Source organism: Hemiscyllium ocellatum, chromosome 11 (genome assembly GCF_020745735.1).
Source record: "Hemiscyllium ocellatum isolate sHemOce1 chromosome 11, sHemOce1.pat.X.cur, whole genome shotgun sequence".
Classification (NCBI taxonomy): domain Eukaryota; kingdom Metazoa; phylum Chordata; class Chondrichthyes; order Orectolobiformes; family Hemiscylliidae; genus Hemiscyllium; species Hemiscyllium ocellatum.
This window is the reverse complement of record NC_083411.1, coordinates 11,890,255-11,916,903: the sequence shown is the minus strand read 5'-3', so window position 1 is coordinate 11,916,903 and position 26,649 is coordinate 11,890,255. Positions and strand designations below refer to the sequence as shown.

The 26,649-nt window shown below is 41.3% G+C and overlaps 1 protein-coding gene across 2 annotated transcripts in view; it reads right to left on the bottom strand.

The window, feature by feature from the left end:
* Nucleotides 1-4,504: 4,504 nt before the first annotated feature.
* zgc:66433 (uncharacterized protein LOC321250 homolog) overlaps nt 4,505-26,649 on the bottom strand; it is a 198,590-nt gene continuing 176,445 nt past the window's right edge. For both annotated transcript variants that reach the window (XM_060832406.1, XM_060832405.1), the window contains exons 9-12: nt 20,235-21,797; nt 19,038-19,225; nt 15,532-15,658; nt 4,505-10,110 (exon numbers count right to left, since the gene is read on the bottom strand). In XM_060832406.1, the coding sequence (XP_060688389.1) occupies nt 9,944-10,110; nt 15,532-15,658; nt 19,038-19,225; nt 20,235-21,797 (2,045 nt within the window). In that variant the 3' untranslated portion in view covers nt 4,505-9,943. The remainder of the gene's footprint in view (nt 10,111-15,531; nt 15,659-19,037; nt 19,226-20,234; nt 21,798-26,649) is intronic.

Below are 26,649 nucleotides of genomic sequence, written 5' to 3'. Positions count from 1 at the left end.
AGGGTAGTAAGTACCTGTTAGAAGGAGCACTTTAGGTAAAAAAAAAATGACTGTAGATGCTGAAACCAGATTAGATGGAGCTGAAATACTGTTTGTTGAGAGTATGAATTCTCTCAAGAAGGAGCACTTTGAGGATCTCCTCAACAAAGACTCAGTCGTCAACAAGAGTTCTCTCAACCACCTTCCACAGCGTACACCTGTTCCCTTCTCCACCCAATCACAGCTTAATGTAAGGGTGAAAAACTCACCCAAATGCTGAAGCCAACAAAGCTGCTCATACTGACAGCATCCCAGCCCAAATAATGACGTGTGGCGAAGACAAACCTAGGGAGATTTGTACACACGACCTCACTTTTATTTATTCATTCACAGCCTCTGTGAGTCACTATCTAAGCCAGCATTTATTACCCATTCCTAATTGCCCAGAGGGTAGTTAAGAGTTAGCCATATTACCGTGAGTCTGGAGTCACATGTAAGCCCAGACCATGTAAGGAACCAGCTTTCTTTCCCTTAATGACATTATTGAAGCAGGTGGGCCTTTCCAACAATTGACAATGGATTCGTAGTTATCATTAGGTTCTTAATTCCAGATATTCTATTGATTTCAAAATTCCACCTTCTGCTAAGGCAGGAATAGAACTCAGGTCCCCAAACCATTTCCTGAGTCTTGGATCTAGTGATAATACCACTGGGCCATGGATTCCTCAAATTAGCCCCCAGGCCATCACCTCCTCATTTAGAAGAAGGTGTGAAGGCTGAGGGATCTCTGAGACACCGTAATGATGACCATCTTCAAGGAAAGGTGGGGAGGTGATAGCCTAATGGTATTATCAGGTAAAAACAATGACTGCAGATGCTGGAAACCAGATTCTGGATCAGTGGTGCTGGAAGAGCACAGCAGTTCAGGCAGCATCCAACGAGCAGCGAAATCGACGTTTCGGGCAAAAGCCCTTCATCAGGAATAAAGGACTGCCTTTATTCCTGAGGAAGGGCTTTTGCCCGAAACGTCGATTTCGCTGCTCGTTGGATGCTGCCTGAGCTGCTGTGCTCTTCCAGCACCACTGATCCAGAATAATGGTATTATCACTCAACTGTTAATCCAGAGACCCAGATAATGTTCTGGGGACCTGGGTACGGATCCCACCATGGCAGGTGGTGGAATTCCAATTCAATCAAAATCTGGAATTTGGAGTCTAATAATGACCACAAAGCCACTGTCAATTTTTGGTTCAATAATGTCCTTTAGGAAGGAAACTGCCATCCTTACCTGGTCTGGCATACATGTGACTCCAGACCAACACCAATGTGATAGATTTTTAACTGCCCTCTGGGCAATAAATGCTGGCTTAGCCAATGATGCCCTCATCCTGTGAATGAATAGAAAAGAAGTAAGACCAAATATGGCCATTCCCTGCCGTCTATCACAGAAAATGTCATTGTAAGTATCCTCCTGAAGCGCATATTCCCAGTGACTGAAGAGTTACAATGCAAGGGGCGTCAATGACATGGTCTTCACAGCAAGACAGCTCCAAGACAAGTGAAGAGGCATCGGTAGGAACACCTTTACACGTCTCCTTCTTTGACTTCAAAAAGGTTTCCAATTCTTTCAATCAGGAGACATTGTGGCATTTCCTCCTCAAATTTGTTTGGAGACAAAACTTCATCAACATCTCTCACTTGCTGCATGCCAGCTGGGTTGCTCAACAATGGATCCAACACAGACCCAACAATTGTGAAACTTGAAAGGGTTCAGAAAAGATTTACAAGGATGTTGCCAGGGTTGGAGAATTTGAGCTACAGGGAGAGGCTGAACAGACTGGGGCTGTTTTCCCTGGAGTGTCAGAGGTTGAGGGGTGACCTTATAGAGTTATACAAAATTATGAGGGGCATGGATAGGGTAAATAGGCAAAGTCTCTTCCCTGGGGTTGGGGAGTCCAGAACTAGAGGGCTTAGGTTTAGGGTGAAAGGGGAAAGATATAAAAGAGACCTACAGGATAACTTTTTCACACAGAGGGTGGTACGTGTATGAAATGAGCTGCCAGAGGAAGTGGTGGAGGCTGGTACAATTGCAACATTTAAGAGGCATTTGGATTGGTATATGAATAGGAAGGTTTTGGTGGGATATGGGCCGGGTCCTGGCAGGTGGGACTAGATTGGGTTGGGGTATCTGGTCGGCATGGACAGGTTAGACCGGGGACGGGTCTGTTTCCATGCTGTACATCTCTCTGGCTTTAATTGTGCAAGCTGGAGTCAAGCAAAGTCACCACATGATGTTCTCCCCCATCTTCCTTGCTGCAATAATTTGCTGAAGACCTACAGAAATGGGAAACTCGATAAACTGCATCCATCTAGCGCAGAATGAAAACCACGCCAACCTCTGATTGTAAACCTGTGAGGTCCAAACTGTCGTTGATGCATTCACAGAGACTTATGAAAACATGGACCTTAGGCTAAATATCTAATGCTTTCTACCAGCCACTTCCCATTACTCTGCATTCACCAGGTCCATGTTGACCCACTGGACAATGCAGATCAATTATCAGATGTTGGGAGGTTCCTTTCAGCAAGGGGAGGCATTAATGATGAAATTCAACAAAGATGTCAATTGTTCTGAGCATCTCTGACAATCCAAGATGGAGTTGAAAAGGGTGGCACTGGAAAAAGCACAGCCAGCCGGGCAGCACCTGGGGAGCAGGAGAGTCAATGTTTCGGGTATGACCTTTCATCAGGACTTAAGGGATGAAGGGTCACACTTGAAATATTGACTCTCCTGCTCCTTGGATGCTGCCTGACCTGCTGTGCATTTTCCAGCGCCACCGTTTATTGACGCTGACTCTCTAGCATCTGCAGTCCTTCCTAATTCCTAAGCCAAGATGGAGGCCAAGCAGGAGGATCATGTGAAAGTCTAACCACCTCACATACTCATTTCTTCAAATATCACCTGCCCGATGCAGCAGTATCTACTATTGGATTGGCTAGTCACTTCAAGACGCACAATTCCAGAGTGGAAGAGAATCAATCGTGATTGCAAGGGACTGATTAAGAAGACTCTTAGGTGTTCTCTCACTAAAGTCCTTTTCAAAGTAAGTCCTTTACACTCAACAGACACTCATAACTCCCCCCCACCCCCCAACACACACAGACACACAGATGCACACACACATATAGGTTTGTGGGGTGAATTTGTACTTGCAGAGTTACATTGTACTTTGCTCAAAAACCTCATGAATCCATGCAAGACTCTGTTAACTCACTTTTTAGATTAGAATCAGTCTAAACGTTATGGCACAGACAGGGAACACAGGGGGCTAACACCTTCAACATCTCGACAACTTATCTGCGCTGACACCAATTGTTACAATTGACCTGAGAATGTAACTCATTTAAAACGTTTTGTGATTTACATACGAAAGAAGTGAAACTATCATGGTCATTCTAACAGATGAGAGACTTAACAAACAATCAAGATATTTTTTAGTGTATAATTTCAGTTACATCACACTGTAAACTTTTGCTATAAATTCTGTGTCAATTGTGCACTCCACAACCACCTGAAGGAGCGGCGCTCCGAAAGCTAGTGCTTCCAATTAAACCTGTTGGACTATAACCTGGTGTTGAGAGAATCAATGTTCATCACAAACAAATATGAGTAGAACCACAGGCAAGAAGCAGCCTTAGGAAGACATGTAAACTGGTTGGATGCTATGTTTTGACCAAGTTGATGGGTACCAAATCTATCAGAGAGGGGTTAGAGAGAAGGAAATTGAGCAGATGAATTATGTTTGGATGTCATGGGGAGGCAAAAGTGAAGACTGCAGATGCTGGAAACCAGAGTTTAGATCAGAGTGGTGCTGGAAAAGCACAGCAGGTCAGGCAGCATCCGAGGAGCAGGAAAATTGACGTTTCAGGCAAAAGCTCTTCATCAGGAACCTGATGAAGGACTTTTGCCCGAAATGTCGATTTTCCTGTTCCTCGGATGCTGTCTGTTATGGGGAGGGGCAATTGAGGAGTTGGTGTATTGATGTTGAGGGGTAAGATTTCTACAAGGATCAGGAAGAGCATCAATTAGCAATGAATAAGTGAGGATCCAATTCGTGGCACTCTGATTGGGTAAGTCACATGTGAATACAAGCCACGTTGGGCTTTTACATCGAAAGGTGGCCAGTTTTCCCCTATGTGCTTCTAATATGGGGCAAATTCCATTTTTGCCCCGGCCCAGTGTCTCTTAAGGTAAATGATAACATCTCTTCTGTGCTATTCAATGTAGGACAGCGGGTCATACTTTTTAAATTACCTTCCATTCTATTGCAAAATTTAATTCCTCTGACATATTGAGGATTCGGGGATCAGTACATTCCGCAAGTTAAGACTGTGCACTGAGAGAGCAGATTATCTGGTTTTCCTACAGAACATGTGTTACCAAGTGGATCCCAACTGAACAATAAATACACTTCCAGGGAAGTAACTGGAAAGCTGTGAGCTTATATGTGAAAAAAGGGTTTATTGAATGCGACTGAAAACAGAGTTTCAACATAATACAATAAGTATACAGAATAAATAAATAGCAGGGATTAGTCTATAAGTAGAAATGTTTATATCCCACTTCATAAGGTAACAACACATTCCCTCCCACTCCACTTTGATCTATTGATCATTAATAATGGGCATAGTCAACATTCTTAGAGATAGCGAACAACATTATATTTGAAGTGTTGTCGGTCATTTGGAACTCCTAATTCTAGTCAATTGACACTAGTGGGGAGGTACGTTCCATTAAAATGAAAGCAACTGTGTGGGCTATGCTGGGGTCAGTTCCCAAATCTCCAACTTTTGCTCCTTGTTAGAAGCACAGCATTGTCAGGAACCAAGGTGGATTTCTCAGGGTTAAGAAGTATCTCTCTTCAGTTAAATGTGGAGACAGCAACAGGACCTGCTAAAATAAAAACTGGATACACTTAAAACCTTCACCCGATCAGGCAGCAGCCACACAGAAAAGAAATCAATTAATATTTCAGGCCGATAACCTACATTGTTGCTTCGATGTTCAGTTAGAGTTTATAGGAACAAGGAGCAAGAGAAGGCCACTTGGCCCTTTGAGCCTGCTGCACCATGCGGTAAAATTGCTGCTGATCCGATTGCAGTCTCAGCGCTGTTTTTCACTTTGCCCCACAAGCCAGCAAATGGGCAGCATGGTGGCTTAGTGGTTAGCACTGCTGCCTCACAGTGCTAGGGACCCAGGTTCAATTCCCATCTCAGATGACTGTCTGTGTGGAGTTTGCACATTTTCCCCATGTCTGTGTTGGGGTTTCCTCTGGGTGCCCTGGTTTCCTCCCACAGTCCAAAGATGTGTAGGTTAGATAAATTTGCCATGCTAAACTGCCCATAGTGTTCAATGTGTTAGTCAGGGGTAGGGGAATTGGTCTGGGTGGGTTACTCTTCAGAGAGTTGGTGTGGACTTGTTGGGCCAAATGGCCTGTTTCCATACTGTATGGAGTCTAATTTATAAATCCTCAGTGCTCCTGTCTGTCAAAAATCAAACTCAGCCTTGAATAGCGTTAAGAGCCAAACATCCACAACCTTCCAGGGAAGAAAATTCTTCACTTTAACAACCCTCTAACAGGAAAGAATTTCTCTTCACCTCGCTCTTAAAAAAGACACCTCTTAACCTAAGAGGTAAAAACAATGACTGCAGATGCTGGAAACCAGATTCTGGATTAGTGGTGCTGGAAGAGCATGTGCGAAATCGCCATTGCTGCACTTTGGATGCTGCCTGAACTGCTGTGCTCTTCCAGCATCACCAGAATCCAGGACCTCTTAACCTAAGCCTTCTACTTTACTCTCCCTTGCAAGCTGAAGAAGCATCTTCAGGGTATTCCCTCCATCTAGTCCCTTCAAGATCTCATCCTTTAGAGTTCTAAAGGATATAACGGCTAGCCTGTTCAACCTTTAAATAAGTGAATTTGTAAATTTTTTGTATTATTCTATATTTAACAAATGAACAGTGCTTCAAAATGTGGTTTGATGCCTGGATGAGTGTACCTCTCACACCATTCAAGAATCTCTGCACAATCCAGGTGAATGCAACCCATCTGATTGACAGCAGAAATGTACACTTCCTCCACCCCGACACATAATGGTGCACAATGTGTACTAGCTGTGAGATGAGCTACAACAATTTGTCAAGCTTGTTTGGAAGTGTAGTGCTTAACAGTAATTCATCTGAGTTTATGTTAGTCTGATAGCTGATTCTTGAACACACAGGATCTTCGATTATCCAGCATTCGATTATCCAAATTTTGGATTATCCGGCAAGATCGCAAGGTCCTGACGCTTGGCTCAACTACGCTATCCAACATTCGATTATCCAGAATTCGATTAACCGAATGTAATACTCCCTGCCTGAGTCCTTTGGACAATTGAGGTTCCTCTGTACTTGCTTGATTGCTTAATCCTGCAGGGGGAGCCAGTGATCCAACTGAAAGTTTCTGGATAGACCAGGGATCAAGGAAAGACATGTTGGAAATTCTGTGATTTCTAAGATTTTTCATAGCAATTCTAAATCCGTGATCTCTACCTCCTAAACGATAAAGACAATAAATATGTGGGACAACACCGTGAAATTTACTTACCAACCTGACTTGGAAGTATATCATGGCTACTGCACTGTCACTGGGTCAAAATCCTGGAACCTCCTAATGTCATCGTTGACTACCTTCGTGACACAGCCAACCTTCAGTGGTTTAAGAAAGTGGTCACCAACATATTCTCAAACCAACCAAGAATAACAATAAATTCTGGCCTTACTAAGAATACCCATACCCCACGAATGATTTAAAATAAATGATTTAGTTTGGTGACTGAGAAGTAAAACAGTTTTCCTTTGTTTTATCAAACCCTGAAATTTGATAACATTGAGTGAGGTCCCTTGGCCTATTTTGCCTTTGCCAGCACTCTGAGCTATTCATATCATGCTGAGTCCTATCATTTCCCAATCTCTCCTCAAAATATTTCCATTCTAAATAATTATTCACTTCATTTTGAAAGCGAATGTGGATTCTACTTCCAATACCATTCCCGTGCAATGCAACTTCTCACACACCCCGCTCCATGAGGGGAAAGGGAACATAGGAAAGCAATAGGTTTTTCAGAAAATAAATCAGAAAGGGCTCTTGCACACAAAGGCCAGTTCAAATTTGAACTCTCCTCCACCTCCAACTCTTGCCATCCCAACACAGCCGCACAAAACAAATGTAAATACCTGGGGCTATAGGAACTCTCAAGGATATGCCTGATGGATGCTTGTTGGGCATGGAGCAAAAGCGGGTCAATGGGTTGAGGTGGTCATGACCAAGCTCCAACAGAAAGGCAGAGCAGGCCTGAGCAGATGACTGTTCTTAAGCTTCCTGTGTTTCGGACCCTCTGCATAATAGATAAATCCTATACTTTTCCATTATATAGAAACATACAAAATTGGTGCAGGAGTCGGCTATTTGGCCCTTTGAGCTTGTTCCACCATTCAATGAGATCATGGCTGATCATCCTGATCCTGCTTTCTCTTCATACCCTTCCATCCCTTTAGCCCTGAGAACGATATCTAACATCCTTAAAGCAGCCAATACAAATAAAGACATTGTTTAAAATAACAGAAATGTCACAATTCCGACACAATGTAACACTCAATTTTACAACACAAGTCTTTGTATAGATCTGCTAATAAATTCTTTAAATGTAAGTGTCAGATTGACTGCATTACGAAGATTCGAAACAGCAGAATATAATGCAGCTCGTGGTACAGAATATAATAAGGCATAATTTCTATTGTTCCCAACTCTGAAGATATTTAGCAGGACAATTGGAAATGCTTCAAATTTTAGTCACCTTTATTTGAACATGTATGAGGTCATAATTCTGACAGTTTATTAATTTTTAATTTCTTTTTGATGTGTGCTTAGTAAGGAAAAGGGTGAAGATGCTGGGACCGAAGCACGTTCCATCTTGGTACCCTCAAGGTCATGTATCACTCTTTTTTACTGCACTTAAATGGTAAGTTCAGCCTCAGCATGAAGCAATTTTGCATGTGTATTAACTATAAAATAGCAATGTAAACGTGAACCAAGGCCAAAGTCAAGTTCCCTGCTAAAAACTGCCTGTAAGTGACTTTGCTGAGTTTAAATCCAAAGTGCTTTTGAACCATTTAACCTTTGGGGTCTTCAAATATTACAAAGCGGTTCGATACAGTTAATACAGAAAGAGCCTTTCGGTTGGTTGAGATTTTGGCAGTGTAGTGATAATCAGTTTCAAATTGTTATAGAACGTGTGAATAAGATGGTTGGGAATGATGTTTTATGTGGATGCTTGTGTAGAACATGGAATGAATCAGGAAATAATTGAATCAGAAACCCTTGGTTATTTTAAGGGCAAAATAGATAAAAGCAGAGAAAGACTAAAGGCTATTAGCAAATTATCAGGCACTTGGATTAATTTTAACTTGTTCTGGTATACAGGTGGCACTGATACAATGGATTCAATGGCACCTTTCTATGCCATTAATTTGCACACTTCTTAAACCTGATTTGGATATTTAAAGGTTGTAGAATTCTTCCCTTACTTCCCTGAAAGGTCTTTCTCAATGACTGAATATTGGGGTTATGTTGGAGAAGTTGTTTACTACTAGGTGTGTAATTGAAAGCTTTGAACTACTGTTTTGGAGATATGAGTTTAAATCCCACCATAGCTGCTTAAGGAATTTGAAAATAATTAATAAAACTTGAATAAAATGTTAGTCTCATTAATAATGATCTGTGAAACTCTAATAACAAAACAATCTGGCTCACTAAATTTCTTCAATTTGCCATCCTTGTTGAGCCCTATGTATAACTCCATATCTACAGCAACATGGCTGACATTTAACTACCCTCTGTGGTAGAATATCAAACTACTCAGTTGTATCAAACTGCTCCACAGAGAATGAAAAAGCACTATGTAGTACTTACACTGTACCGACTCCAATGGCCTAAGATGTTAACTCATCTGATGATCAATAAAAGCTGGCCTTTCCAATGATGCCCATATCCTTTGGATTGAGGTTAAATCCTTACCTTATCCCGTGCCAAGAAACAAAAGCTAAACTAAAGTTAACCTCTGATGTTCAAGTGCATTTTATAGGTGACAGAAGAAACATTCTTTATGTCACTCTGGACTTGATTTGAATCCAAGTCACAGGAGCAGATGAATAAATCCAAGTTGCTAAACCTGCAGACAGCTTCCTCATCAGTTAGTAGATCAGACCTTATTCTAAGGAGCTCAAGTTACCAACAGGTTTGGAATTGCAGGTGTATATGCTGAGCTTACAGTTCATTCCAGAAGTGAATTCAGTCTGCCATTGCAGGAAATAATAATACCCAGCTATTCCACTCCACAATGCAGGTTGCCACTGACAGAGACAGGTATAAGATAGTTTGGGGCGTAAAGGAGCAGTTTAGAAATCAAAAAGAACAATTAGGCCTGTCAGACTTATTAGCTTGGTCTCTATGTTTGCTGACACTAGCTGAGTATGTCATTTCTTTGGGTCCTTCAACATAGACGCTAAACTATTTAAATAAGTTTAATTCATGCATCTGAACAGTGACAGAGGAACACCAATGGAATGCATTTTCAGGGTGAAATTTAATTTGGGTGTGGATGCAAAACTGATACTTGTTGCAAATGCAATCAAATGTTTGTTTCCGTGGATGTCAGTGAATTGAATATTGGACATGCAGTTTAACAAGCAGCCCATCTAATACTTCCACAATTGCACCACTTTTCAGGACAAATTGCTACACTATGCCACAACGTGTACCACAACAGTCTCAGTATCACTGTTGAAGACAATCACAGTTGGGGTCTCGGGAATGTTTTGAAGAGTAATCTCCTCCTGTTGTCTTGTTTTGGAGCTGAAGTGCTACTGGACAGTCTGAGGCATGTCACTCCATGCTTTTGCTTTCTTCTTGGCAATGGCCAGCCATGGTGGTTGCACAGTAGCCAGTGGAGCAATCTTCACATTAGGCGTTGGTCGTTTCTCTCTCATCCCCATTCCATAGGCTTGTGCTTTCGGCTGTAACTGTGAACCTAATGAAAATGGTAAAGACAGATCAAGGTCACAATATCAAAATGTCACTGTACCAATGTAGACACACGCTTTTATCATTCTACATGGAAATTATCTGGTGCTTGAAGTTATACTGTGATCTGTTTATATTAGAAAGGTATAAGTGTATTGATTTCAAGGTCAGTGGCTGAACAAAGACAATTGTTTTCACCTCAAAAGATCTTTAATTGAGACCTTTTAAATAATGAGTTTTTAGAATCCGTGTTACAAAAGAGTTGAAAATGAACTGCTAGGTGAAGGGTTAGAGTCATAGAGTCATAGACATAGTGATGTGCAGCATGGAAACAGACCCTTCTGTCCAACTCGTCCATGCTGACCAGATATCCCAACCCAATCTAGTCCCACTTGCACCATAATTCCATTAGATTTAAAATAGTGACGGAAAAGGATAGACCAGATCTAAAAGTTGAAGTTCTAAATTGGAGAAAGGCTAATTTTGACGGTATTAGGCAAGAACTTTCAAAATCTGATTGGGGGCAGATGTTCGCAGGTGAAGGGATGGCTGGAAAATGGGAAGCCTTCAGGAATGAGATAACGAGAATCCAGAGAAAGTATATTCCCGTTAGGGTGAAAGGAAAGGCTGGTAGGCATAGGGAATACTGGATGACGAAAGGAATTGAGGGTTTGGTTAAGAAAAAGAAGGAAGCATATGTAAGGTATCAACAGGATAGATCGAGTGAATCCTTAGAAGAGTATAAAGGCAGTAGGAGTATACTTAAGAGGGAAATCTGGAGGGCACAAAGGGGACATGAGATAGCTTTGGCCAACAGAATTAGGAGAATCCAAAGGGCTTTTACAAATACATTAAGGACAAAAGGGTAACTAGGGAGAGACTCAGGCCCCTCAAAGATCAGCAAGGTGGCCTTTGTAGGGAGCCGCAGAAAATGGGAGAGATACTAAACGAGTATGTTGCATCAGTATTTACTGTGGAAAAGGACATGGAAGATATAGAATGTAAGGAAATAGATGGTGACACCTTGAAAAATGTTCATATGACAGAGGAGGAAGTGCTGGATGTCTTGAAATGCATAAAAGTGGATAAATCCCCAGGACCCCATCAGGTGTAAACCTGGAACTCTGTGGGAAGCCAGAGAAGTGATTGCTGGGCCTCTTATGGAGATATTTGTATCATCGATAGTCACAGGTGAGGTGCCATAAGACTGGAGGTTGGCTACCGTGGTGCCACTGTTTAAGAAGAGTGGTAACGACAAGCCAGGGAACTAAAGACCAGAAGGCCTGACATCAATAGTGGACAAGTTGTTGGAGGGAATCCTGAGGGACAGAATGTACACGTAGTTGAAAAGGCAAGGACTGATTAGGGATAGTCAACTTGGCTTTGTGAATGGGAAATCATGTCTCACAAGCTTGACTGAGTTTTATGAAGAAGTAACAAAGAGGATTGATAAGGGCAGAGCGGTAGATGTGATCTATATGGACTTCAGTAAGGAGTTTGACAAGGTTCCCCATGGGAATTCTGGTTAGTAAGGTTAGATCTCACAGAATATAGGGAGAACTAGCCATTTGGATGCAGAACTGGCTCAAAGGTAGAGGACAGAGGGTGGTGCTGGAGAGTTGTTTTTCAGACTGGAGACCTGTGACCAGTGGAGTGCCACAAGGATCAGTGCTGAGTCCACTACTTTTTGTCATTTACATAAATGATTTGGATGCCAGCATAAGAGGTACAGTTAGTAAGTTTGGAGATGACGCCAAAATTGGAGGTGTAGTGGACAGCGAAGAGGGTTACCTCAGATTACAACAGGATCTGGACCAGATGGGCCAATGGGCTGAGAAGTGGCAGATGGAGTTTAATTCAGATAAATGTGAGGTGCTACATTTTGGGAAAGCAAATCTTAGCAGGACATACACACTTAATGGTTAGGTCCGAGGGAGTGTTGCTGAACAAAGAGATCTTGGAGTGCAGGTTCATACCTCTTTGAAGGTGGAGTCGCGGGTAGATAGGATAGTGAAGAAGGTGTTTGGTATGCTTTCTTTTATTGGTCAGAGTATTGAGTACAGGAGTTGGGAGGTCATGTTGCTGTTCTACAGAATATTGGTTAGGCCACTGTTGGAATATTGCATGCAGTTCTGGTCTCCTTCCTATCAGAAAGATGTTATGAAACTTGAAACGGTTCAGAAAAGATTTACAAGGATGTTTGCCAGGGTTGGAAGATTTGAGCTATAGGGAGAAGTTGAACAGGCTGGGGCTGTTTTCCCTGGAGCGTCGGAGGCTGAAGGGTGACCTTATAGAGGTTTACAAAATTATGAGGGGCATGGATTGGGTAAATAAGCAGAGTCTTTTCCCTGGGGTCAGGGAGACCAGAACTAGAGGGCATAGGTTTAGAGTGAGAGGGGAAAGATATAAAAAAGACCTACAGGGCAACTTTTTCACAGAGAGAGTGGTACATGTATGGAATGAGCTGCCAGAGGAAGTGGTGGAGGCTGGTACAATTGCAACATTTACGAGGCATTTGGATTGGTATATGAATAGGAAGGGTTTGGAGGGATATGGGCTGGGTGCTGGCAGGTGTGACTAGATTGGGTTGGGATATCTGGTCGGCATGGACGGGTTGGGCCGATGGGTCTGCTTCCATACTGTACATCTCTATCACTCTAAGACTTACTTTTATATTGAGCCATTTTTGATCTCAGGATATGTTTGAAGTGCAGTCATTGTTGTTATGCAGGAGCTATAAAGGACAGGAAGCTAGGAAAACGTGATGAGGTAGCAATCTTAATTAAGGATGAAATGAGAGTAAAAGTGAGATGTTAGCTTAATTCTAAATATCAAGGTATTGTATCAGTTTGAGTAAGGGAACCCATAAACAATTTGTGGGAGTCGTTTATGGTTTCCCTAAAAGGAACTATAAGGCATGAGGAAACATACATGAAGAAATCATGAGATCTGTAATGGAAAGTTTGAATTATAAGGAGAGTGGATAGGCTGGGACTTTTTTCACTGGAGCACAGGAGGTTGAGGGGTGACCTTATAGACGTTTATAAAATTGTAAGGGTTGTAGGTAATGTGAATAGCAGGTGTCTTCTCCCGAGAGTGGGGGGCGGGGGGGGGGGGGGGGGGTTTCAAGACTAGGGAGCATATTTTTAAGGTGAGAGGAGAAAGATTTAAAGAAGACATGAAGGGCAACTTTTTCACACAAACAGTGGTTTGTGTGTGGAATGAACTTCCAGAGGCAATGATAGATGTCGGTACAGTTACAGTGTTAAGAAGGCAACTGGATAAGAAATGTTTGGAAGGACATGGGCCAAGTTCAGGCAGGTGGAGCTGGTTTAGTTTGATATCATGGTCAGCATGGATTGATTGGACTGAAGGGTCTGTTTCCATGCTGTATGAATCTATGACTCTATCTCATAAGAAAGTCATGGGTGATTTTAATCCAAATACAATGTAAGAATTAGATTGGCTAAGGTTACACCGATGATCAGTTCACAGAATATTGCCGGGACAATTTCTTAAGAGCAGCATATTCTTGAGCCTGCTTGAGAGTCAGTTATTCAAGACTGGTTGATATTTAATAAACTGTTTTTGATTAATTATCTTAATAAAGAAATCCCTAGGATGCATTGATCATATCATGGTTGATTTTCACATTCAGTTTGGGGAAAGAGAACAGTGCATCAAAGATTAGCATTTTAAACTCAAATAAAGTCAATCACAAGAAAATTATGATAGAACTGGCTAAAGTGAACAGGAAAATTAAATTAAGGCAAAGTATTGCAACAGTAGATATTTAAGAAGATATTTCTTCCGACTCAGCAAAGATATACTCTGGTGAGAAAGAATATTTTAAGTGAGGATCCCTCAAGTGTGGCTGACCAAGAACATTAAAGGTAGTATTAAGTTGAAAGGAAAACAGCAATATTCTGCAAAGATTAATGCAGATCAAAAGATTGGACAGAATATAAAATAAATACAAAATATACAGTCTGAAAATAGGGAGAGAGAAAATAAGGGATAAGCGAAAGCTAGCTAGAAATGTAAAATAGTTAGTTAGAATTTCTACAAGTATTTAAAAAAGGAAAAAAGGTATCTATAGTGAGGATTGGTTCCTTAAAGAATGAGTTTGGGGAATTAGTAATGTGATTTAAGGAAATGGCAGGTGCAGATATTTTGTGATTGTCTTCACAGTTGCAGCCACTAATAACATCCTAGAAATATTTGCAAATCAAGAAGTGAAAACAAGAAAGGTACTCAAACAAAGATAAGCACTCATGAAAAGGTACTGAGACAATTACTAGAATGACAACATCCTAAAGCCTGATGGATTTCAACCCCCAATTTTAAAATAAGTAACTGTCAAGAAATTAGATGCACTTGTTTCAATTTTCCAAAACTCCCTAGATTCTGGAAAGGTCCCATTAGGTTGGAAAATAATGAGTGTAACTCACCTACTCAAAAACTGAAGATGACAGGTGGCAGGAAATTACAGGCCAGTTAGCCTAACATGGCGAGCTAGACTCTTATTAAGGAGGTTATTGTAGAACACTCCGAAACTCTCAAAGTAATCAGACAGAGTCAACATAGGTTAATGAAATGGAAGTCACGTTTGACAGTTTTATCTGAGTTCTTTGAGGAAATTACAATCAACGTAGTTAAAGGGGTAGATGTGATATACTGGATTCCCAAAAGTCATTTGACAAGGTTTCACATCAAAGGTCACCACAAAAATAAGAGCTTTTAGGTGATGCAGGTGACATATTAGTATGGTTTAGAATTGATGAGCTGTCAGATTAGGGGTACATTATAGTTTTCAGGATGAGAAGCTGCTAAAATTGGTGCTCCACAGGAATAGTACTGAGCTGTCAGCTGTTTACAATCGATATCAATGACTTGAACGAAGGGGCAGGATGTATGATCATGAAATTTGCTTTTGATATAAACAGAATTCATATCCATCATGCTGTTATTGCGATTCAGAAAGTGAGAAGTTCTGTCTCTATGTCTTAATTCTCTCAGCTAAGATCCTTTATTTGTAGTGTCTTTATACTGGTGCTCTTTTAGTCAGGTTTCCCCTCCTTGTTTCCATTCTGCCTATCTTGCCTAAAGAGCAAATTTCCTGGAACACCTGATTTGAAACACTGATCACCTTACAACCACATGTCCGTAATGACCATGAGATCAATCCCCCTCATTTATATCATTTATTTCTGTTCATGTAAACTAAGCTAGAATCTGAACTGTGCCAAGTCCTTTGGAGACAACAATCTGGCATCCAGTTTGGATGCAATATTTCTTTTAATTAAGCATTCATGCATCAATATATTAATTTTTAGGGGAGGAGAGGGTGAGAAGAAATCTGTCCCACAACAGGTCAACACCTCCTTCAATACAATGGTATCGCTTGATTTTGTGTGTTTTTTTTTACCATGTCCAAAAGGAGTTATTGTGTTGGATTCATCTTCCTCCTTTGCATGTGTTTTCAGTTCCTTGGCCTGAAAGCTGGGTAAGGGGTTCTTATTTCCATTCTTCCCCCACTGGGGCTTTTTTGCTTCCTAAAAGAGAAAGAAAAGGAAAATGAATGGCCCTTTAATTTAGTAAATTTTTTTGGTGAATTCAGTGTCAGTGAGCATTTGTACTCAACAATCTGATTACCTTTCCACTGAAATCAATCCACAATGTTTGCAATGGTGCAGTCAAACATCAGGGGTCACTAATTTTATTGCGGACAAATTGGGGCGTTCAGGAGAAACCTCTTTATTCAGTGAGTGCTGAAGATGGGGAACTTGTTATCACTGAGAATACTTGAGCTGAACAGCATTTCTGCATTTAAGGGGAAGCTGGAAACCCATGAGGGAGGAATAAATATAGAAGGATATATTGATGGGATAACAAAAAAAAGACTGTAAGACAAAGGAGCAGAAGGAGGCCATTTGGCCCATTAAGTCTCCAGTTAATGAGATCATGGCTACTCTGATGACTCTAAACTCTACTTTCCTGCTTTTTCACCATAACCCCTGATTCCCATACTAAGTAAAAATCTTGTCTACCTCAACTGTGAAATTACTTAAACACCCAGCCTCAACAGCCCACTGAGGTAAACGATTCCACAGATTCACAACCATGGAGAGAAGAAATTCCTCCTCATCTCTGCTTCAAACGTGTGACTCTTTATTCTGAGATTATGCCCTCTCATTCCAGAGTCTCTGCCAAGGGGAAACAACCTTTCCGTATCTACCCTGTCAAGCCCTCTCAGGATCGCAGAAGTAGAATTAGATTTTATTGTCATATGTACTCAAGTATAGAAATACATGAGTACAGTGAAAAATATACAGACTTGTCATTCTCAGGGGCCATCTTGGTTTCAAAAAACTGAACTTAAGAAAGACAATAGAAAAAATTTTTTAAAAAGAGTCAGAAGGTACGAAAATGCCCAGATCTTAAAGTCTAAAGACTTATCTCCATAGAAGTGTTTAAAATGCTCAGCTACAGAAGCAGGCACCTGGCCCTAGCCATGGCCTGGAGTGTCCGTCAGCCTGCAAATCTCGCATCGACCATCATGAGCAGCCGCACTCTTGTTGCCGCTGACAATGCCACTGCCGTCTCCGATCACCGGGAGAGGCTTTGATGCACTTGAACGCTGGAAGGAGCCGAGTGCATTTCAGTAAGGTCACCTCTCATTCTTCTATATTCCAGCAAGTACAGACCCAAACCACTCAATCTCTCTTTGTAACATATTCCCTTCATACCTGCTATCAGCCTACTGAACCTTGTTTGGACTACTCCTAATACTAGTACAGTTGGTTCTATTTTAACACATGTTTATTCAGGGTGAATTGGCTTTAACAGGATTGAAGAATGTAGCCCATTATTTGTAGAACACAAACGTTCCTTTCCTGTATTGGCTATAATGCAATTCTGGCCCCATTGGTTTAAATGGGACGGCTATTACACAATTTTCTGATAATGCAATATCACACGAAAACAGAACGATTGCGTTGTATCAGAACCAACTTTTATATCTTTCTTTAGAGAAGAGGCCCAAAACTGTTCAGTGGTAGGAGATTTGAGTACAGCATAAACACCAGGACCCTTTACTCCAATGGCTTGTTTCCAATTTGTAAAATCAGAGTTGACATCATTCATAAAATTCCATTACATTTGTAAATATACCAAGGTGTTTAGCTGTTCTGCAAATCATGTCATGGCTCTCAACTCAGTTTTCTCATGGGTAAAAATAAACAGAAACAATACAATTTGGTGACAATTAATTTAATTATTCATCCAACGAAGTGGGGCCCAAACCTTGTGGCTGAATTTGACATTAAATCACTTGTATTTCTCTTGCAATATAATTTCCACTGCAATAAGGTTCAATTTATCTACTTACTATCTTCATGTTATGGTGAAAGGGTCAGATCCTTTGATTTAGTGACAGGATTAAATTAATGGATTTAAACGAAAATTAGTGGATGCTGAAACAAATAAAAACAAATTGCTGGAAAAACTCAGCAAGTCTGGCAGCATATGTAGAGAGAGAAAAGCAGAGTTAATGTTGCGAGTGCAGAACAATTCAGAAGACAGGTCACTTGGCTCAAAATGTCAACTGCTGCAAATGTGTTGCTGGTCAAAGCACAGCAGGCCAGGCAGCATCTCAGGAATAGAGAATTCGACGTTTCGAGCATAAGCCCTTCATCAAAATGTCAACATTGTTCTTGTTCAATTATTAATTTGCCCTATATCGGGACTGTGTAAAAATTAATGTTCATGGAAGGCAGTTTAACCATACTGTTCAGAATCTCTGTGACTCTGCTCTGTGTGATAATCCATACCATCACCCAGTGGTCCCACTTCCTGCTCAATTTGCACAACACTCAAGTTCCCCACTTATCACCATTGCCCACGCTTTCCAAAGGCAGTGACCGTCACACTTTTGTTTCTCTCTATCGTTTGCTCGACCTGATCTTTGCAAATATATGGTGCCTCTTGAACTACTGTCTGAACGTCCTCGAATCATACACTATAATAAGACATCATTTAGTTTTTGGTGGTGGTTCTTGGAAAGAGCCATCTAATTAGCTCTACTCCCTTGTTCTTCGCACACAGCCCTGCGAACATCTCCTTTTCAACTACATATCCAATTTTCGTTTCAAGTACACATGAATCTGCCTATCAGGAAGCATATTCCAGCTTGTTGTGTTTCTTGTACAAACAAACGTTTCTTCAATTACCCAGGGATTGTGAACGAATCACCTCAAGGTTATATCCTGCACTATGTTCTGACCTGAGTCTGTCATTATATAATGGAAGCAAAATAAAAGCTCACACTTTTGGGTAAGAATATTGGTTACAAAATTGTCAATTATTCCACTTGTTCCCCACAGTGCATCCAAAAGAAAAAGAAATGAAGAATTATTTTTCAAACTTGGTGATCAACTCCAGCCACTAGGGGTGGTACGGTGACTCAGTGGTTAGCACTGCTGCCTCTTGGCACCAGGGACCCGGGTTTGATTCCACCCTCGGGTGACCATCTGTATGGAGTTTGCACATTCTTCCTATGTCTGCATCGGTTACCTCTGGGTGCTCAGACTTCCTCCAAAGGTGTGCGGGTTAGGTGGATTGGCCATGCCAGATTGCCCAGGGATGTGCAGGCTGCGTGGATTAACCATGGGAAATGCAGGGCTAGGGTGCAGGAGGTGGGATGCTCTTCGGAGGGGCAGAGTGGATTCGATGGGCCAAATGGCCTGCTACTGCACTGTAGGGATTATGTGATTTTTTTTTAAGAAACCGCATGTCTTTGAAAATGGATAGAAATAATGGATTTCTGATTCATAATCAAGAAAAAGACAATTTCACTACAAATAAGCACAAATTTAAGCACAAATAACTATATAAATCAAACATGAATTAGTAATTGAATGGAAATAATGTTACCTTCTTTGCATCAATCTGTACTGAGAACCTGTCCTCCAGGGGCTGGGGTCTGTCCTGCATCCCTGAGTATTGGCCTTGAAAGCCTTTCTGTTTCTGTCTTGCCATGGAGACCCACACAGGCTCTGAGCAGTTGACTCCACAGCTGGCATCCTCTGCTGCAGCACATTTGACAAGTTGTGGTTTCCTCTCTACATAACAGATTTGAGCAATTAAACATCTTTTCCACAGGGAAAAAAAAGATAATATCACTGAAGACGATTGATCAAGACATTGCATGTTTTGCTTTTACTTGGAAGCTACTGGTTTTTAACATTAACACACAAACGAAAGATTGCTATATTCATTGGCTTTGTGCATGCATTTGATAATTTCAAACAGAATTCATTTCCAACTTTCAGACGTCCTTGAGAAAACAGAAGGTGACTGTTTTTCTAATTCATGCACAGGATGTGGGCGTTGCTGGATGGACGAGCATTTATTGCCCATCCCTCATAACTCAGAGGGCATATAAGCTGGGGGTCTGGAGTCACATATAAGACAGACCAGATAAGACCAGCAGATTTTGTTTCTTAAACCAGAAGTGTTTGCCTCTCTCAACAATTGGCAATGGTTTTGTAGTCATCATTAGACTCTTAATCCCAGATATTTACTGGATTCAAATCTCACCATCTGGGTCTCTAGAAAATTATTCGGGTCTCTGGATTAATATATCTAGAGATAATAATCCCTCCAAGCCAACACCTCCTCCCGTTAAAGATCTTTACAATGATGAAGGTGTTTTGTCAAGTCAATGTAGACTTCGAAACAAGGGGTCTTAAATATAAGGTAGTCACAAATAAATCTAAAAGGAAATTCAGGAGAAATGTCTTTACCCTTAGAGTGGTGAGAACTCAGCTGTTATCACCACATGAAGTAGATGAGATGATCAGTTTAGATGCAATGAAGGGAATATTGGGAAAAGAGGGAAAGGAAAAGATCGTGTTGATAGTTATCCAATGTTTACTTGGTGGTGTTTCTTGTTTCATGCAGCCACTAACGGACAAAATGGATTGAGCAATCAGTTTGTATAGATATCAGGAAAACGTATAACACAACCACAGTGTTATTATTATTATCTAGAACACCATCAGTGCAGTCTCCTTCAACCACTGAAACAGTTAACCAAACAATTGGTCAAGACAAACTAATATTCCATACCTGAGGCTTTACTGAAGTCCAGTTGGGTTTGACGATCTTTTCTTTCAGTCTTCTCTTGAGGAGCATTGTCCTTTTCTTGTGTCACTGACTCAGTTGAAACATCCACTGAATCAGCTTTTCCCAGCTGTCGGCATCTATTCCTGTGACTTTCCAAGAATAACTTGTCATTGTCTTCCTTCGCTGTATTCACTGTGGCAGCCTCTGCCTGTCTGCTGCCTCTAGCACCAATTGCCTGAGCCGTTGGGGTCTGTATCCCTGCATGTGGTTTACTTCCCACTGCCTGCTCGCTGTCAACCACAACATGTTCAGAGTTACTTTCAGCTGAATATTTGAGAAGAGGTGAGGTTCTCCTGAGTTTGACACCAAATGGGTTTCCTTTGGTATCTAAGTCAGGTTTTGTTTGCGGTTTTGTAATGTTTTGGAGACATGGCTTCTCAGTAGCAGCTGGTCTGGCTCCAGTAAATTTCATCTTCAATGGCTGATCAAAGAACTGCTGGTATTTCAGGAGACTTCCTGTGCCTTGATTTGATGACCCTTCACTGACATTCTCCTTGCAAAGCTCAGGTTTCTGTGGTGCCTGAAGACTACAATCTGCATTCAAACCTTCGTTCTTTCTATTGGCCTCCAATAATGACCTCTGCCAAGCAGAGGCGATTGAGAATTTGGCTGAACCTTGATTCACAAGCCTGTTATCTTTCTGTAATGGCTTATCAGGTACTGAATTTTCAGACTGTCCCTGAACATCAAGTAATTGCAGTGTAGAAGGTTCAGGTTGAATGAACAATTCTTCAAGTGGAACTTCTGATAAACACCAAATACTGTCTGTCAATTCATCACTGGAAGCCTGTTGGTGTTCTACCTTGTTATTTAATAAGCTTGTGTCAACTGCCTCTCTCATTATTGAATTATCTGTCAGGATATTTTCTTCCTGTCCTTCTGTCTCTTTGAACAAGTGCAAAGCGTTATCATGAGGTACAACAGAGCTCTTACACTTTGCTTCTTTAGACTTTGAGCCATGTTCTGATTGTACTGAATTTCCACCATTTCCCACTTCACGTCCCTCTATGTGCATTTCAACTGAGATCTTTTCTTCTGATGGAGGTGTGTCGGCATTGATGAGGTGCACAGCCTCCTCCATATTCTCAAATATGGCTCCCCCTTTGGCTCGACTGATTGTCTCTGAACATTCTTCTAATTCAGTAATGGTCATTGGTAACATGGGAAGAGACAGAACAGCATTTTCTTCATTGTCCATACAAGACTTCTCCAAAGTCGATTTAAAATCTTCATCATGCGTTAGCATTATTCCTGGTGACACCACTTGCATATTGGGAGGCTTCTCAGAACTATGTACACCATCAGAGGTAAGGAGCATTTCTGGGTCAAGTGTCTGTTTACTTGTAGTTTTAGGCAATACAGCTCCATTCTGATCTAAAGCATTTCCACCATGCTCTGGACTGTGACTGTGAGGAACCTCATGTATTTTGGAACTCTTAGAAACAGTTTCCACAAACTCATCTCCATTTGTTTCATGCTTTAAGTCATTGCATTGTGCCAAGAGATCTGTAACATAGTGAGAAAAAGAGGTCATAAATGACTTAACTTAATTTTATGACAATAAAACTAATGTTCAAAAACTTAATTCTAAACAGAGAAAACATTTTCGCCGTCAGTCATCAGAAGACATTTGTTCAAAAGTTATTATTGTTGGTTGTACATTGTTTTCACTTTCACTGCTGGTTTTGTAATTCAATTATATCACATTAAAGCACCAGAACAGTGAGTACTCAACAAATTGTAGATTACCTCATAGCCCATCCAAACCTACCTTCCCTTAGAATCATAAAAATCATTTATGAAACACAAATGCCAGAAAATGATCATTTCCAATAAAAGACAATCTAACCACAGCAACCTATCATTCAATAGTGCTGCCATCACTGAATCTCCCACTATAAACATCCTGGGGGTTAGCATTAACCAGAAACTCAACTGGACTCATTATATAACACAGTAGCTACAACAGCAGGTAAGAGGCTAGGCATACAGCGATAAATAATGGATGTAGGTTTGCTCGCTGAGATGGAAGGTTCATTTCCAAACATTTTGTCATCCTACTAGTTATCATCTTCAGTGGGCCTCAGGCGAAGCAGTGTACATGATTCCTGCTTTCTATTTAGATGCTTGGGTTTCTTTGGGTTTGTGATGTCAATTCTGGTGATGATGTTATTTCCTGTGGTGATGCCATTCCCTGTTCTTTTTCTCAGGGGTGGTAGATGGGGTCTAACTCGATATGTTGGAATGCCATGCTTCTAGGAATTCTAGTGAGACTTCAGGAAAACAACACACACAGATCAAATATTGAACTACAGAAGCAATCATCCCAACATCCACACACAAAGCTGCATCAGAACATTATTTCAATGAGCCAACACACACTGCAGCACAGAGGAACTATGCAGAGTAGAGGAAAGTCACCTTTAGGGTGTATTCAAAAAGAATGGGTAACCAATGAACACAGTCCGCTGATTTCTCAACAACAAACCCAACCAAGCAGACAAAACACATCCAGAAATTTGTGTTGCAGATGTTTCATCCCCTGTCTAGGTAACATCATCAGTGTTTGGGAGCCTCCTGTGAATCGCTTCTGTGATGTTTCCTCCAGCATTTATAGTGGTTTGTCTCTGCCGCTTCCGGTTGTCAGTTCCAGCTGTCTGCTGCAGTGGCCGGTATATTGGGTCCAGGTCAATGTGCTTATTGATTGAATCTTTGGATGAGTGCCATGCCTCTAGGAATTCCCTGGCTGTTCTCTGTTTGGCTTGTCCCTTCCTGATGAAGGGCTCTGGCCCGAAACGTCGAATTTCCTGTTCCTTGGATGCTGCCTGGTCTGCTGTGCTTTAACCAGCAACACATTTTCAGCTCTGATCTCCACCATCTGCAGGCCTCACTTTTTACTCTTGTCCTATAATAGTAGTGTTGTCCAAGTTGAACTCATGTTGCTTGTCATTTGAGTGTGTGGCTACTAAGGATAGCTGGTCATGTCGTTTCGTGGCTGGTTGGTGTTCATGGATGCAGATCGTTAGCTGTCTTCCTGTTTGTCCTATGTAGTGTTTTGTGCAGTCCGTGCATGGGCTCGGGTCTGTAACACAAATTCCCGCTCCGCGAATAGAACCACAACAACAAGCACCCAAGCTACAAATCTTCTCCCAAACTTTGAACATGCAGAAACCCTAGCCACTCTCCCTTACATCAAAGACATCTCCGAAACGACTGGCAGACTACTCAGACCCTTTAGCATCATGGTAGTCCACAAACCCACCAACGCACTAAAACAGTGGCTAATGAACTTGAAAGACCCGATACAGACAACAAGCAAAACTATCGTCATTTACAAAATACCGTGCAAGAACTGTAACAAACACTACATTGGACAAACGGGCAGAAAACTAGCCACCAGGATACATGAACACCAACTAGCCATAAAACGACATGACTCTCTCTCACTTGTATCCTCACATACAGATAAGGAAGGACACCACTTCGACTGGGATACCACATCCATCTTAGGCCAAGCCAAACAGAGACATGCACAAAGATTCCAAGAAGCATGGCATTCCAACCAGAACTCTAGAAACAAACAGATCGAGTTAGACCCCATCTAGCACCCCCTCAGAAAAAGAACAGGAAATGACATCACCACAGAAAATGACAACACCACAAGAAATGACATCACCATTGGAAATGACATCACCAACCAAAGAAACCCAAACTTACAACCAGAAAGCAGGAATCATGTATACTGCTTCGCCTGAGGCCCACTGAAGATGCTACCTAGTAGGGTGATTAAACATCTGGAAATGAACCTTCCAGCTTAGCGAGCAAATCTACATCCAGAACACCAACCTGAGCTACAAATCTTCTCAAAACTCACTAAGCAATAAGTAGCTCTCTTCCTGACTCCCCAAAGCATGTCCACCATCAATAAGACACAAGTCAGTACTGTGAATGAACATGCCCCATTTGCTTGGATGGGTGCAGATCCAACAACGCTCAATAAGCTTGACACCGTCCAGAATAAAACAGTCTACTTGACTGGCATCGCATCCATTAGCATTCACTCCCTCCACTAGCAATACTCTGTAGCAGCAGTGTGCACTATCTACAAGATGCAGTGCAGAGATTTACCAAATTTTCTTAGACTGTGCCTCCTAAACCCATGACTACTACCTTCTGAGAAAAAGAACAGGAAATGATGTCATCACAGGAAATAATGTCACCATCCCAAGGAAACCTAAACACATAAGTAGAAAATGCTTCAAACGGAAGCTGACTGATGATGTTATCAATAATGGTGACAAAACGTCCAAAAACTGAACCTTCCAGCTCAGCGAGCAAACCTACATCCAGAACCTCAACTGAGCTACAAACCTTCTCAAAACTCACTACCATCTCGAAGACAGCTGATACCTGGAAACACCACCATCGGCAAGATCCCCTTCAATCTACTCGTCATTCTGATTTGGAAATATTTTGCCATTCTTTCATTGTCACTGGGTCAAAATCCTGAAATTCCCTCCCGAAAGACATATGGGTCTACCTACTGTACATGGATTGCAGTGGTTCAAGTAGGCAGCTCACTACCACTTTCTCAAGGGCAACTAGGAATTGACAATAAATGACTTAGCCAGTGATGCCTATATCCCATGAATATGGGAAAAAAAGGTCATAAATGGAAGCATACAAATAATGGACATAGCATTCAATTTAGGAATGTTAACTCCAAAGAAGTCAAATGTGGACATGAAAGTTATTGAGATGAACTTCTCTGTATTGAGAAGAATGAAGGTAGTTTTGCCACAGATGTTCAAAGTGAACAAGCATTTTGATAGGGTCATGGGGAAAACATGTCACCAACAGCAGGAAAACTGGTAATCAGAGGATACGGGATTTAGAAGTTTGACAAAAGAACTGGAGGAAAGATGAGGGTAGTTTTCTCATTCGGTGAATTTTTATGATCTGCCCGAAAGAGTAGTGAGAGCAGAACTAATAGAAAACTTTAAAAAGAAGTTTGTTATATATTTATGAACAAAAAGAAAATTATGGGCAAAGAATAAAAGAGAGGATCTGACTGAATAAGTCTTTTATTTATGCATGGAATGTGACATTGCTGGCTGAGCTAACATTTGCTGCCCTTCTCCAGTTGCCCCTTTTGTGGTGAGCTGCCTTCTTGACCCGCTGCAGTCAACATGCTGTAGGAGCATCCACTGTGCTGATGGAGAGGAATTTCTAGGATCTTGACCCAGTAACACTGCAGGATTAGCAATATATTTCCAAGGCAGGATCGGGTGCAACAGGAAGGGGAACTTGCAGGTGGTGGTGTTTCCCTTGTCCTGGGCACCAGTTTGGAAGATGCTGCAAAGCATCTTGTAGATGGTGTACACTGTTGCCATTATGTGTCAGTTTTGGAAAGAGTGAACGTTGGAGGCAGTGGATGCGGTGTTAAACAAGCAGGTGCTTTATGTTGGATGGTGTCAAGCCTCTTGAGTGTTGTTGGAGCTGCAATCAACCAGGCAAGTGGTGTGTATTCTATCACACTCCTGACTTATGCCCTGAAGATGATGAATAGAATTTGTAGAGCTCGGAGGTGAATTATGCCTCTTTGAAAATGCTAGTATAAGCATGATGAGCCAAATGACAACCTTTTATTTTGCATGGTTTATTCAGCATACTGGTGTCTTTACTGAATGATATTAATAATTTTGTTCTTCACAGTAATTTTATGGAGGGGATTATACATTCAACAATGTGGGTTTAATCCCAGAAATCTGTCATGCAAGTCAGAAACACATGCTAACAAGAAAGGAACATTGACTGATCAAATTAATAACTAGCCTTGGAACCCCTTCAGTGTGGAAACAGGCCTTCAGCCCATTGAGTCCACACCAACCCTTCCAAACAGACCTACACTCTATCCTATCCCTGCATTTCCCATGACTAATCCATCTAACCAACACATCTATGGACACTTTGGGAAATTTGGCATGGCCAATCCACCCAACCTGCACATCTTTGGACTGTGGGAGGAAATCAGAACACTTGGCGGAAACTCACAAAGATATGGGGAGAACGTGCAAAAGTGGGTCCCTGGCACAATGAGGCAATTGTGTTAACCACTGAGCCACCATGCTGCCAGGTCTCTACTGGCTATTGGTTTGTGGTGAAATTTAATAAATATAAAGATTTGACTTGATTCACACCAACACCTCACAGAAATACCTCACAAAACAAATGAGTGAAAAAATTCCAGTATTTATATAGCATATCATTACATTCCTCAGAAACCTCTCAAAATACTTCATACACAATGAGCAAATTAAAACTGCAACTCCTGTGGTTAGGCAGGCATTTAACACAA